Source organism: Ovis aries, chromosome 17, assembly GCF_016772045.2.
Source record: "Ovis aries strain OAR_USU_Benz2616 breed Rambouillet chromosome 17, ARS-UI_Ramb_v3.0, whole genome shotgun sequence".
NCBI classification, from domain to species: Eukaryota; Metazoa; Chordata; class Mammalia; order Artiodactyla; family Bovidae; genus Ovis; species Ovis aries.
In genome coordinates, this window is record NC_056070.1 from 14,608,060 (window position 1) to 14,622,625 (window position 14,566).

Sequence of the window (14,566 nt, forward strand, 5' to 3'; positions counted from 1 at the left end):
GTCGCTCAGTCACGTCCTACTCTTTGCAACCCCATGGACTGTGTAGCCCATCAGGCTCCTCTCTCCATAGAATTTTCCAGGCAAGAACACTGGAGTGGATTGCCATTCCCTTCTCCAGGGGATCTTCCTGACCCAAGGATCAGATCCGGATCTCCTACATTACTGCCTGATTCTCTACCGTCTGAGCCACCAGAGAAGACCACTTCAGATACTACTTCCCTAGCCCAAGAGCCTTCTTTGTCAAGTTCTAGGTAACACCAGTGGAATTCAAAACATTTGAGGTAGCATTTTACCAAGTGCCTCTCCTCTAAGAGACAAAGATGAAAGCACGTCTTTCCCCCAAATCAGGCAGTCATCCCCAATCAGAAGCACTTTCATCTTGGCTAGGATGACTCTGGCTTAGGCACCGATGGGAATATGTGAGGAATGGGGTGAGAAAGCACAGCAGGTACTTAAATCTTTAACTAGGTTGTCATTTCAGGGAGGAGTCCGGCTAGTTAGAAAGCAGCCTAACTGCATTTCCCAAAAGTAGGAACTGAAAAGTGCATTTCGGGAGAGAAAAACAATCAACTTGCTGGCTGGAACACTCTGATTCCTAGTCTTGATTACCACATAACAGGACATAAACAACTCCCCCCATTTCAGAGAATAAAAAGGACATGCGTGTAAGGATTTTGACCTGAATACTCTGTGGTGTTGGTGGCGAGGCTTCTACTACAGAGGAAAAGTGGAAACAGAGGGGAAGAGAGCAAGAGGGTTGGGATTCCCGGGGAAAGAGTGCTTTCCACCGCATACCCAAAAAGTTAGCAGGTAAAGTTCTATAGCAATGGGTAATGTAACGGATTAATTACGAGAAACACTGAATACGAAATACTAATTACAGAATATCAAATGGAATAAAAACAACACTAGAGTTCTCCATGCCCTGATACTACTGCCCTGCATTCTACATTCCACAAAAGCAAGCCTCAACTAAAATTACATTTACCTGCGTATGCCACATATAACAGCTAAATATCTCTAGGCAGTAACAACAAATATTCAGTTTAACCAAGCAACAAGAAAGTCAGTTACAAACCCTTATTATTAATCAACATTTTCCCCCCACCGCTTCCAACCAGAGGATGAAAAGTGAAATGCAATTTTAATGGCTTCTTTTTCCATGTGTGATATTCTTAAAGAACTATGTATAAACCTTTTCCAAAAAATTTAAACGACATGAGTCAAGACAAAGGAAAGTAAATAAAGAGGGAAAAGAAAACCAGTGAAGCAGGACAGTTAGAGCAAAGTTTAGTATTTTTCTTTCTTAAAAAAAAAATGACTAAAGAGTTTTACATTGAAGAGAAATGTTTGGACTGTTGGTATATTGTTTTTAATTCATGGAACAATGTAGCCATTTGTTTTTTTTTTCCTTTTAGGACATTGTTTTGTTTTGAACACATAGGGAATTACCTAGGCCAAGTACGAATTCAAAGAAAAAAGCTGGGAGAAAAAAAAAACTACCACCAAACGAAAAACCCGTGGTAAATTTGGCATTCTTTCCAGTGTATAAAAATAAAACTCAGTTTGGAATTATGATAAAAATCTCCGAGACACACAGAAAGAATAGTTAAAGAGTAGAAAAAAAATGTAAGATCACTCACATTTCCCCTCCTAGAAGCTCTATTTCTTTGCAATTCACATCTTCACGTGCAGTTTGCATATAGTAGCTCTGCTAAAAACAACCACATGGAAAATTTTTGTACCAGATAACACTGCAGGACAGGGCTTGGCAGCTACAAGTTGTAATCAGAATGCTTCAAGGGCTAATGTAACCCAGATAACGACCAAGCATGCATTTCGGGTGCAGTCTTAACTTTTTTTTTAATAGCAGGCTGTGGGAGGGTCAAAAGCTATTGGGTTCTACTTTATATGCATTCAGCAATGAGAATTTTTCCGTAAGGGAGCATTTTGCTTCCATGAATAAAAGAATTGCTTAAAATATACAAGATTCTTTTCCAGTTAATGCATTCTTGTAGGAGGTAAGGTGCTCACACAGACAAGCCTAGAATGGGAAATAGTTTTCCAGTTCCTAAAATGCCTTTCCCCAGTAATTCCACAGGCCTGCATCTTCATCTCCACTGCATTAGGGCGCCCCCAGCGCTGGCAAATGAAGCGGCTACTAATTTAAGGACCTCGGAAATCCATGGTATAATGAGCCACTTTTCCCCAAGAGTAATCTAAAGAAGAAAAGAACGCTGATTTTATTTATGCCTGTTGCCTAAGAGGGGGAGCAGAAGGAGGCCTGGGTCTTGATAAGTTTCCTGTACATTCGTGGATGGGATAGAGGCACTGAAGCCTTGTGACTTCAATCCAAGCTCAAGTGGCAGATTCAGATGGAGCTCTCACTTGGGGGAAGTGAGCCACCATATTAATGCAAGGAATGTGAAATGGGAGAAACCCTTCCATCCACAGTCAGGAGGGGGGTTCGTGTGATCCAATGGGGTTATTCTCTTTTCCTCCAACGCTGGCTGGCACTCACACAGCTGAGCTAAGATGGCTTCCAAAGTCCAAAATAAGACGCTAGCCCAAGGCAGCCTGGGCCCTCCCGCGGGAACCCTGAGGCAAATGAATCAAAGGCTCTTTTATTCTCCCTCCCACCAGAACATGCTCCCTCTCTGTTGTAAACGAAATCCTTGCCAGCATGAATTATTTAGTTCCAAACAGACATAAAGAAATCTTAAATAACACATGTCCCTCAGAATTTTAATAAGTTCAGGTGACAGACAAGTGGAGCTGCTGGGTTTGTTTCTCGCCTGGGATAGAAAATTCTCTGGTGGTCAGGAGCCCATCAGCAGCATGAGATCATGGCAGAAACGGAAACTGCTCAAACTGCAAGTTACAGCTGACATCCAAACTCCACGCATGAAACGGAGGTGCTCCGTCCTTCTCGCTGGGATGTCTGAACTCCAAACCAAGTCCCTGTTGTTCCTTTCAAACCAGGCTTCCCTTCTGATTCTGCTATTTCTGTCAGCAGCACCTGGATTCTTCCAAGAATAGAGCCTGAAATTCACTCATGAGGTCTTCCCTGACTGGCTCCTCCCTCCCCTCTAGTCTGAACTCTTAAGCAGTTCCTGTCTGTATCAACCACTTGATAATTCATCCTATATGGCCTTATAAACAGAGCTCCTGTTAAATGACTGAAAGGAACATGCATTTACAGCTTGTCTTCACAAAGACTAGAAACTTCTTACGGCAAGGGATTGGGCCTTTTCCTCTGCTGGATGCCACACAAGGCAGATTTACAAAAGCTCCAGAGATATCTCTTTATTAATTCAGTCAACAGACACTTGGTGAGCCTCCACTCTGAATATTCAGACACAGCACTCAGCTCAGGCACTCAGCAGCCTCGGGCTCAGTAAGCCTTCATTCCATTAAGGGAAGGGCTGGAGGGTCCCCAAAGAATTCTGCCTCTGCAGTTCTAATATATTCACCAGACCATTCGAGATGAACAAGAAATTAAGATTTATTTCCCCTCAAAAAGGAGGCCTATTGAGAAGCTTCGCATCTGCCCCTCCCTCCCAAGGAAACATCTGAGAAGAGGAACATTAGACGCTAAGAGAATTTAGGATGAATAGATGTGTTGCCCACCCACTCCTTCCCCGTTTTACAGATAAGGAAACTGAGAATCAGAAGTTCACATGAGGATCCAAAGGTCTTGTGAATAGTGGCAAAACCCTGGTGAATTCTGGGTCCTGACACTCAGACAAGGGTTCCTTTTACCATAGCACAACTTACCCCAAACCTTTCAAAAATAAAGTAGTAATCCACCTGCGAAGATGTCCCTTCTCGTATGTTAGTCTCTATAAGAACATAAAGAGTTCTGGCACTTACTCTTAGACATCCTCAACCTGAAAATCATCAAGGCTTTATCTACATACTTTTTATGTCCTCTCCAAAATATGGAAATTTGCTTAGTCTTAAAACTGCTTTGTCATTTTATTTCTTTCATATTCTTAATCAGACCTATTATGGCAAATCACACTGAAATAACCAATTCTCCTATCAACCAGATTATCCAAGCATAATTCTTGCCACATTGTTGTATCTGTTCAAAGATGATCAATTAAAAAAAAATTAAAAACCGAATTCTAAAACTACCGTCCACATGGATACACCTTCCTAAGAGTAATTTTGAATCCCAAAAGACAACAATCAGATTTAGGGAACTGGCAACTCTTATCACTAATCCCAGGCACAACAAAGAATTAACTATCATTAACTTTCATAAGGCTTCCCTGATGGCTCAGCAGTAAAGAATCTGTCTGCCAGTGTAGGAGACTCAGGTTTGATCCCTGGGTCAGGAAGATCCCCTGCAAAAGGAAATGGCAACCCACTCCAATATTCTTGTCTGGAGAATCCCATGGACAGAGGAGCCTGGCGGGTCACGAAGCGTCGGACACGACTGAGAGACTAAACAACAACTTTGATAAAGACTTAATGTAATGCTAGTTGATGATCTTTGCTACTAGAAACGAATTTCCTGCATTACTGGAAAAGGTAAAAAGAAAACATTCAAAATCTGAATGTTCACTAACGTGAGGACTGCAGGAAAAATTTTCCTTCAAAAGAACCATGATGCTTCCTCAGTCACTGTAAGCAAAGACTTCAGAATCGGTTGACTGCTACTAGGGATTGCCAAAAAAGGGCAGGAAGAGCTTCCAGACATCACGGTCCTCTTTGCTGTGGTGACACTCCCGAGTAGGGACCTTAGCTCAGCTCCTGGGTTGTCCCTGAACAAGGAGATGCTGATATTTTTCCTTCTCCATGCCTCTCTCTTCCATGTAAGATGGCAGGTGCCCACCCAGAGGAAGATGCTATTTCTGTTTCTAAGCCCCTTCCCAGAACCACATGTCCAGACAGAAACCATCCTACAAACTGACAGCTGAAGAGCGGAGTCCAAGCTGGGTATAGATTACATACCCAAGAACCAGCTGAGGTCCTGCTCCCCAGCTGGTTGGCTGCTAGCAGGCCACCTCACCCTGGCCCAGATGCAGGCTCTCTTGCTGAGAGCGCACATCAGCCTAAGGTGGACAGCTGGGCCGTGGAGGAGCCCAAACTTGGTGTCCAGGCCTGAGGCTGGCCATAGGGAAGCTCCCCCAGCAGGGACAGGGGGATGGCCAGCTGGCTTGAAGCAGTCCTTTGTTTTCAAGACTTACCTTTCATCTCAGTAACAATTTTAACCGCTGATGAAAATTCATCATTAGTTCAAATGGTTGATTTGTCTTTAAACAACTCTTTAAAAATCTGAGCGCCACTGTTGAGTATATACTATCAAGATTTTACTTGGTTTCTATAACCTTGGTGACATTGATCTGTATGTGATTCTATGCAGGTCCCTAGCAGAGGAAGAAAACAGCTCTTTAATATATAACACAGGACAAAAACAGCAACATAGCAACAGCAAAACTAACAGAAAGCAGAAAAATCTTCACTTCCATTCTATATTTTAAAAATATAGAGGATGAAACACATACAAGAGGTTCTTACCCTTTTGCAAATAAACATAGAAAGAAAAAGAGAGACAAAAAGGCTGGAGAGGGATTCCTAGATGGCGCAGTGGACAAGAATCCACCTATCAGTGTAGGAGACACGGGTTCAATCCCTCATCCGGGAAGATCCCACATACCACAGAACAACTAAGCCCAGGCACCACTACCATTGAGCCTGTGCTCTGGACCCTAAGAGTCTCAACTATAAGCCGATGTGCTGCAACTACAGAAGCCTGTGCCCCTCGAGCCCGTGTTCTGCAAGAAGCCACCACAGGAAGAAGCCCCCGCCCCACAACTGGGGAGCTGCCCCAACACTCTTCAAGAAGAGAAAGCCCCTGCAGCAGCGAAGACCCAGCAAGGCCCAAAATACACAAACCAATACAATTATTTTTATCACATAGCCGGAGAATCTGCTCACTAGTCTTTTTCTTACTATCTTTTATGCTACTGTCACACTGTTTAGGAAATTCAAGAAAAACTTCCATAGCAGATGGACATACTAATATGTAAAAACAATGCTGCTGACTAATAAAAATTAAAAAAGCAAACATAAAATGGAGTTGTAAGTAGAATGCATTGGGGCCATAACTTGAGATGACTTTGGAGATAAAACTAAAACAATATTTTGTCACTTAAAAGCCCTGATGGATTCTCTTAATCAATGCTTGAACTACTCTTATAAATATTGGAAAACAGTGAGACAACTATCAAAGTCCTCTGGGCCAAGTGTTCCCCCCCCTCCAAATCAATGCCCAAAAACTCCCTGAAGTCTCCCTTAGCAATTATGGTACCAGGAAGTCAAGATATCTTATCACAGAGAATTTGTTCATTCAAAACCATTATCAAGCAACATTTTGCCTATTGGGTGGTCAACAATGTTTCCTTTCATCCAGAAAATAAAGATTTTACATGAAAACCAAACTCAGCAGAGGAGATGCATGTATATATATATGCCATATCTTTGAGGGGTAAAGATGTATTAGCCAAAACTATCTATATTGAATATCAGGCCAAACAGCAATCATCTGGAAACGTGAGAATCTTCTGGGCAATCACCTTGACAGTGCAAATTAAGACAAGCCTCAATTTAGCTTATAAGACTCCAGTAACTCTCTTGGACCCCTCAATTTTGGCAGCCACCCTCCCCATAGTCTTCCTGGGCTGTATCCATGGACTGATTAGTGTGGAAAGAAAACCCTAGTGTCCTGCCTCTCTCAGCTGTTAGGTATATTCAGCCCTCAGTCGACAACAATTGAGGGAGCCCACTGTTCCTCTGACGTATCCTATGATTTCCGTCTACATGAGCCTGTTCCTGAAAACATCTATGAAATGGCCATAGGGCTCAACTTGGGCACACAATTAGAAAGCACGTGGAGTTGCTGGCTTCCTTTTCTTTTTTTTAAATTAATTAATTTATTTTAATTGGAGGCTAATTACTTTACAATATTGTGGTGGTTTTTGCCACACATTGACATGGATATGGCTTCCTTTTCTACATATGCTTGTCCTGTGTTTCTTCAGCACTGCACCTCTGATCCACAGTCCACTCTTCCTTGCGTGTTATATCCACGGACTCACAGAAAGTCATAAACCTGAAAGGTCCTATCCACATGACCCAGCCTCAGCACAGCTTAAACTTGATAAGAGGCGTTCACCTTTTAAAGACCAGGCAGGCAGGCAGGCAGATCTGGGTTCAAATCCTGCTTCTGGCACACTCTGGTTCCGTAGATTGTGTTCTCATTTAAGACAGATAATAACTGCCTCATAAAACTGTTGTAATGATCAGATGAAATATTAAAATTCTTAAATTGAGAATTTCTATTTTCTTGGTCCAGTTAAGATGTAATTGTTTGGGCTGATTTTTTGTAGTACATTAAATTGCAAGCCCAAGAGACAAGGCTTTTTTTCCTGCTGGGTTTTTTTTTTTGTTTTTGTTTTTTTTTAATTTTATGGTCCCTAGTCTAGCGTGTGGCATCTTTTGAGAGAGCCATAAACCAAACATGTGAAAGAAAGCATTAAATCTCTATTACCACTACCTATTCCAGCCAATGTAGTGTTCTTTAGTTTCCCCAAGAATCAATCATTTCCTAAACAGTACCTTCTCAAAACAAATACATCAAACCACACCCTCTCCCCACATACATACACACAGAACTCCCAACTGAAAAACACACTGCCTCTCACCCCAACTTTTAGAATAAAGTCACCATATTTACCAGAATACTTGGGCAAACTGTGATAGATGGAGAGAGGGAATTTGGAAGAATTTTAAAAATCTCTGAAGAACATCCCTAGGATTTGTGGCATCAAATCCTTAAAGGAGAACTACTTGCCTATAGCAAATTCTGGCAGCAAGTAAACCAGAAACTCACTGGTGAGTTGTGGGCTAAGTTAAATATTGCACTTCACTCCGTTCTATGCAAGCAAACTGACTAACAGGGTTACCTCGAGCTCTCGCATTGGGTGTAGACATCCTTTCACAAGAAACAGGGTCCATTATTACTCTCCCCGTTAGCAAATTTATATTTAAGGGGGCACATACTGTGCTTTCGAGACATACTTTACTAGACAAATATTTGCTCCATAAGCGAGGGCAAAGGTGTCATTTCTTTCCTTTGCTGTGGGCAGCGACAGAAGAATCAATGGGGGAGAAGGGGATAAGATCCCAGACTCCCCAAAGAGGACACAGACTTCCGCTGCAGTAACGTTGGTTCTTTCAAGGAATACTTCCCCTAACGGCTAAAACGGCTTAACACATAATCAGCATCTTGTATCAATTACACAAATACCACGAAGCAACTGTGGTGGCCTGGGAAAGGACCATAACACACAGAACTCCTAACTGGCCTTCGCTGTCCCCTCCCACAGGGTTTGACAGCGTGTCCAAGGCGCCCGAACACCAGCCATCAGGCTCCCCCCAGCGCCCTCCTCTCGCAGCAAACTGCCAAGGCTCTCGGGCCAAACTCCAACGTCCCTCGATTCAAAACCGAGAAAGTGTGAACCCCGCTAAGCAAACGGTAGGGCGCGTAATAACTTTTTTTTTTCTTTTCCGTGGAGCGGATTGGAGATGCTCGGCTCTAACGCCAACTTCCCAGGTCTCCCGTCCGCTTTCCGAAACCATCCCGTGGGGAAGGCGGGAGGGAGGGCGGTCCAAAGAGAGGGCTGGTGAGTTTTAATACCTCCGTGGTTTTCTCAGTGCGGGAAATTTACTACACAGCAGCCCCTGAGAATTCGGTGCAGGTCTAACGAAAGGAAAATGCTCTCCCCCTCAACCCCTGCTAAAAGGAACAATAAAAAACACTCAGCAGGCGCTCAGCTGGCCATACCAGGCCTTCCTAAGGGCCGATGGAGAAAGAAATTTCTCCAGTCTGCAATCTGGAGAAAGAAAGATGCCTGGCCAAGCGGAGGCCCGGGCATGAGTGTCCAGCCTGGGTCCCCAGCCTGGCAGGGAAGGGGCCTACAGGGAAGGGATGGGGACTAAAGAGGAGCAGTCGGCACGCGAGCCGCCCAGGGAGGGTAACGGGGGCCGAGCTCTACTTACATAACGCTTTAACTTTTTCTCCGGGGGGGACTTGCGGAGCCATCCCGAGCAGACCACTTCGCCGCCGCTCATGGTGCGAGCCTTTAGGGCTGCGGGCCCGGCGCGCTCCCGACACCTTCGACGCCGGACGCCCGTGCAGCTGCTGGGACCTCGCTCTCCCGCGGCGCACCCCAGGCGGACGGGGCGGGCCGGCTCCGCGGCGCTCTGGCTCTTGGCGTTCGAGTTTCTTCCCCGCAGGCAGGTCCGCGGACGTGAGTAGAAGCGGGCACAGCCGCCGAGGCCGACACCTCGGGGCAGGGGCCGCGGCCGGGCCGAAGATGCCCAGGCCTTCCTTCAGTGCACCCGCCCGGCCGCCAGGCGCGCCGTCCCGCCGGCCGCCTCCTCTGCGCTCGGGCTCCACGGGACTCTGCCCCGGCGCGGAGCCCGAGCCTCGGCCCCCTGCGCTCCGCCCCTTCGGGATGGGACCTCCCAGAGCGCACTCCGAGACAGACACGACGCTGCACGCGCGCACACACAGTCTCACACGCTCATACACACACAATGCCCCCGCGCAGTGCCCACTCCGACTGGCCAGCTCTAGGTTTTACTGCGCTTGGCGCTATCCCCTCCTTCCTCCTTCTGGAGAGAGGGTGGGTCACTTCCCCGAGGCGCCCGGACCGCCGCAAGGAATGGGAAAGCCGCGAGGGTCCCGTGGTCAGCGGGCGCAGGGTTGAGGGTTGGTCCCGGGCCACGGAGGGAGCCGCCGGCTCGGCGTCGCTGGACAGAGCGCAGGTCCCGCCGAAGGGTGGGTCCGTGCTGGCCGCCGCCGCAAGAGAGAGAAAGCAGAGGGCGGCAGAAGAAGGAGGCGCTGGGCTGCTTGGCTGCGGGGACCAAGCCTACCGTCCCGTCCCCTAGCGCTGCTCCTGCGCCGCCTCCCCCACCCCAGGGCGCGCGGCAGGTTCTGGGCGGCCCGGCCCCCGGCCCCGATCCCTCCCTCTCCCGGCCTCCCGGCTCCCTCTTCCTCTCTTTCCTCCTCCCCTTCCCACGTTCGGGCCGGCTCCGGTTTCTGCCCAGACTTTCTTTGAAACTCCGCCGGAGCGCTTCCAGCCAAAACAACAAGGGCCAGGGAGGAGGAGACGGGCGGAGGGAGGGAGCGAGCGAGGGAGGGCGCGGGAGTCCGAGAGGCACCCTGGGATCTGTAGTTCGGGACGCTGGAGAGGGGTCCTCGGCGCCCCCGGCGGCCGTGGATCCCGGAGCCCCCGGCGGGCTGGTCGCCAAGGAAGGCAGCGAAGCCTCGCCGAGGGTAACGCCGCGCCATCTCGGGTTCCCGGGCGACCGAGGAACATTCGAAGGTTCAAGTCTGTGGATTGCCATCTTGGCTCAGCCGAGTGTCAGTTCGGAGTTTGTTCTGTGCGGGAGATCGGGAGTTGGGGGCGGGGGAGAGGGGGGCGGGTACTTGACAGCGTGGAAAGCGAAACAGCCTGGAGGAAGACCGCGCGCCCTGGAGAGTCTGCGATCCCGGGGTTTCTGCCCGCAAGACTGAAAGGCGGAGACCAGGAGGGCGAGGTCGCTGGGAGCGCGCCAAGGCGACCAGCCTGCAGGGGAGGTCAGAAGGGGACCCTTCCGGACTGATGTGTGCTGGTCCCCGGAGCAGCCTTGCCTGAGTGGTGGGAGCGCTTAGTGGACCCAAAGGATTCAGTTGAATCTATCTCTGGGGACATTTTGAAGCCTTACACTCCCTCCGTTTGTTGCCAGTTTCTTCCACTTGCCTTGGCTTTTATTTAAAATCAACTCTTGGGGTGTTGGACCAGAAAAGGGAACCTTCACTGGATGTCCTAATGCTATTTGTTTTCTTTTGTGTGTTTTACAATGACTATGATACCTGGCCCTGAGATTAACACGATCCTGTAAGAGAAATATCTTTTCCAATGTATTTATGAGAAACAAAGCCCCTAGACAGATTTTGGAACGTAGTGTAAATAATCAGATAAGAGTGCCAAACGTTTCTGGAAAAAATAACCTCAGGCTTGTTCTTGTTAATACAACATTCATATTCAGTTCCTCTCGAGTTTGAAAATGTTATACAATTGTAGTAGGAAATTAGGTGCTGGGGTGGTGACAAAGAAAGGTCCCTGCACTCAGAGCGGTGACATTTCTAGATAGTTAACAGGGTCAACGCAAGTACAGATTGTGATAAATGTGCCCTGGGAGAAACTGGAAGAATAATAAGGGTGGAACTAGGTCAGATACTAGGGGAGAAGTCTTCCTTAAAGAGGCAGCTAGCCAGAGATGTGAAAGATGTTGTAAAGATGTTGTCTTGTGAAAAGATCAAAGGGATAACCATAAGGAGGACTGAGAGAGAAAAAACAACCCAGGGGGCTCATTGTTTTTCTTAAATGTTAGAATACAAGTGAGTGTAATTTTTATGGCAGCTAATAAAGCAAAGCAATTTTTATGTGAACTCGGGTTTTACCACAAGCCATCCACAAGCCATCCATATGAAAATAAATCACTAAATTTGTTTTCTGCTTCTACCACAAGCAGTGTGTCTGTGCACTGAGTCAAAGTATTTCAGATTAGCATGGCAGAGACTGGTTCACTCTTGCATAGTTAACTGTTTGCTAGATAATTTACCACTTCCTCCACTCCTGTTATTTTAAAGTTCTTTTTTTAAAAATTGAAGTATAGAGAAGGAAATGGCAACCCACTCCAGTATTCTTGCCTGGAAAATCCCATGGACAGAGGAGCCTGGCAGGCTACAGTCCACAGGGCTGCAAAAGAGTGGGACACAACTTAGCCACTAAACAACCACAAAACAATTTATTTGCAATGTTGTGTTAGTTTCAGGTGTATAGCACAGTGAATCAGTTAAACATAGGTATGTGTGTGTATGTATGTATGTAGATGTGTGTGTGTGTATTCATATTCTTTTTAATGGAAAATTGTAATACAGTCATCCCTCTGTATCCTCGGGGAATTGGTTCCAGGACCCCTCCCATACCAAACTTTTCTGATGCTCAAGTCCCTTGTATAAAATGGTATAGTATTTGCATCTAACCTAAACACATCTTCCCATATACTTGAAATCATTTCTAGATTACTTATAAGACCTAATACAATGCACATGCTATGTAAATAGTTGCTATCATACAGCAAATTCAAGTGCTGCTTTTTGAAACTTTCTAGATTTTTTTCCTGAATATTTCCTACCCGATGTTGGTTGAGAAATCCAAAAATCTAGAGGGTCAACTGTATGTATATCGTGTACTACTTTGGAATGTTCCAATAATTTTTTTCATTATTTCAAATAAGGGATTGAATTAACTCATTTCCATGTAAGAAACCAGGACTTCCCTGGTTGTCCAGTCGCTAAGACACCTCATTCCCAATGCAGGGGGCCCCCGGGTTCAATCCCTGGGTGGGGAATTAGATCCAACATGCCTCAACTAAGAGCTGCAACTGACAAGAGCCCGCATACTGCAGCTAAGCCCAGCAGAGGCAAATATATATATATGTATTTTTTTAAGAAAAATAAATCATTAAGTATTTTCCCCTATCTTCATTTGTGTTATTTCTAGATATCAAATAAATGAGGAGAAGTTGGAGATAAATACATCTTCACGTATGTGTGTTAAAAAGGAGATTGGCTGTATCTGTCTATGATATGCCATTTTTAGATTATTAAATTGCTTTTTACATCTTTATATGTTAAAAAGTATGCTGGAAAACACTATTACACATCAGTATCTTAAATTTCATGCATACAACACAGACTCGTGGAATGTCTTTGTGTGTACAAGTTCTTGAGGACCCAGGATACAAAGAGGTTACCAAACCTATTACCTCACCCTTTTGTCCTAGAGAAGAGTGTTTTGCTAGTAATCAGCCCCTTAACTTCTACAATACAGTTAATAAATGCTGTGAATAAAAAGCAAAGAGTCTCAGCGGGGCTTTACCCTCTGGGAGAAGCATGAGTAGGTGGGGAAAGACTTTCCTGAGGAACGGACTTAACTCTGATTCTTCAAGATGAGTAGAAGTGGCCTAACCAAGCAGCAAAGAAGAGTATTCCAGGCAACAGAGAAGCTGTCAGATGCCCAGGTCCTCAGGCTGGAAGAAACGCCTGAGAACCGGAAGGAAGGCAGTGGGGAGGCAAGTGAGAGGGACATTAGACTGATTGAGTGAGGGGACAGACGTGGGCAAGAGACAGAATGTGCAGATGCTTGGAGATGGTCTTCGGGTTTAGATTTTTTCCTCGGAGCAAATGACAGTTGTCACCTTCCGTGATCTTCAAATCACCTTAGACCATCACCCCTTCGTGGACTCTATCTCACCTCCAGCAGCAGACTTCCCAATCACACCATTTTCCAACTTGATCTTTCAAGTTCTTCCTTGCTGATACCTCTGCTTTTCCATGACCCACCAGACCCCTCCATCTTACACTCACCCCATTTACCAGGTTGAATTTTGTCGTCCACATAAAATGTCATCCAAATAACATGCTTCCAACCCACAAAGCCCCAACCCTGGGTGAACCCGACTGTACTTCCTCTGACACCAAAACAACCGTTAAGCAACAGAGCAATGTCACTATAAATTCAGATTCAGTGACCTCAAATAGATCCTCATCTGTCTGCAGGGGCAGATCTTTGTTTTCTGGAACCTGAAGCATTTACAGTTTTGTTGTTGTTGTTTAGTCGATAAGGTGTGTCCGACTCTTTGTGACTCTACAGGCTGTAGCCCACCAGAAGACTGGAGTGGGTTGCCATTTCCTTCTCCAGAGGATCCTCCTGATTGTACCTGCTTCTCCAGCATTGGCAGGTGGATTCTTTACTGCTGAGACACCAGAAAGGTCCATATACAGTCTGAGAGTCATTTTAAAGGAAAAGAATATACAATTACAAATAAAAATGTGAGTATGAGTCTCGAATGAGGAAATGAATGAGGAACAGATTACTGGAACCTTGGAGATACAGCTGCCTTTCCTTTGAGATCTCTATAGTGATTTGGGCTTCCCAGGTGGCGCTAGTGGTAAAGAACCCTCCTGCCAATGCAGGAGACAGGAAAGCATGTCTCTTATGAGGATCTTCCAGATCCAGGGTTTGGGAAGATCCTCTGGAGGAGGAAATGGCAACCCACTCCAGTATTCTTGCCTGGAAAATCCCATGGGCAGGGGAACCTGGCATGCTACAGTCCATAGGGCTGCAAAGAATCAGACACAACTGAAGCGACTTAGCATGCACGCACATACATGGTGATTTACTGATCCCTGATAGCTCACTCCAGTATTCTTGGGCTTCCCTGGTGGCTCAGCTGGTAAAGAATCTGCCTGCGATGCGGAAAACCTGGGTTCAATCCCTGGGTTGGGAAGATGCCCTGGAGAAGGGAATGGCTACCCCTCCATCCATGGGATGGCAAAGAGTCGGACACACCTGAGTGACTTTCACTTTTACCTTCATAGTCCATGGGGTCACCAAAGAGTTGGAACCAACTGAGCAACTTTTGGTTTCACTTACAT

The 14,566-nt window shown here is 46.0% G+C and overlaps 1 protein-coding gene across 6 annotated transcripts in view; it reads right to left on the bottom strand.

Moving 5' to 3' along the window:
- The window catches only part of GAB1 (GRB2 associated binding protein 1), a 124,231-nt gene extending 114,751 nt beyond the window's left edge, over positions 1-9,480 (bottom strand). For 4 of the 6 annotated variants that reach the window (XM_004017226.5, XM_004017227.5, XM_012097431.4 and 1 more), the window contains exon 1: positions 9,073-9,480. In XM_004017226.5, the coding sequence (XP_004017275.1) occupies positions 9,073-9,144 (72 nt within the window). In that variant the 5' untranslated portion in view covers positions 9,145-9,480. Of the gene's footprint in view, positions 1-1,643; positions 1,715-9,072 lie in introns of all 6 variants that reach the window. The other 2 variants (XM_060400634.1, XM_060400633.1) reach the window with 2 other exon arrangements.
- Positions 9,481-14,566: the final 5,086 nt, after the last annotated feature.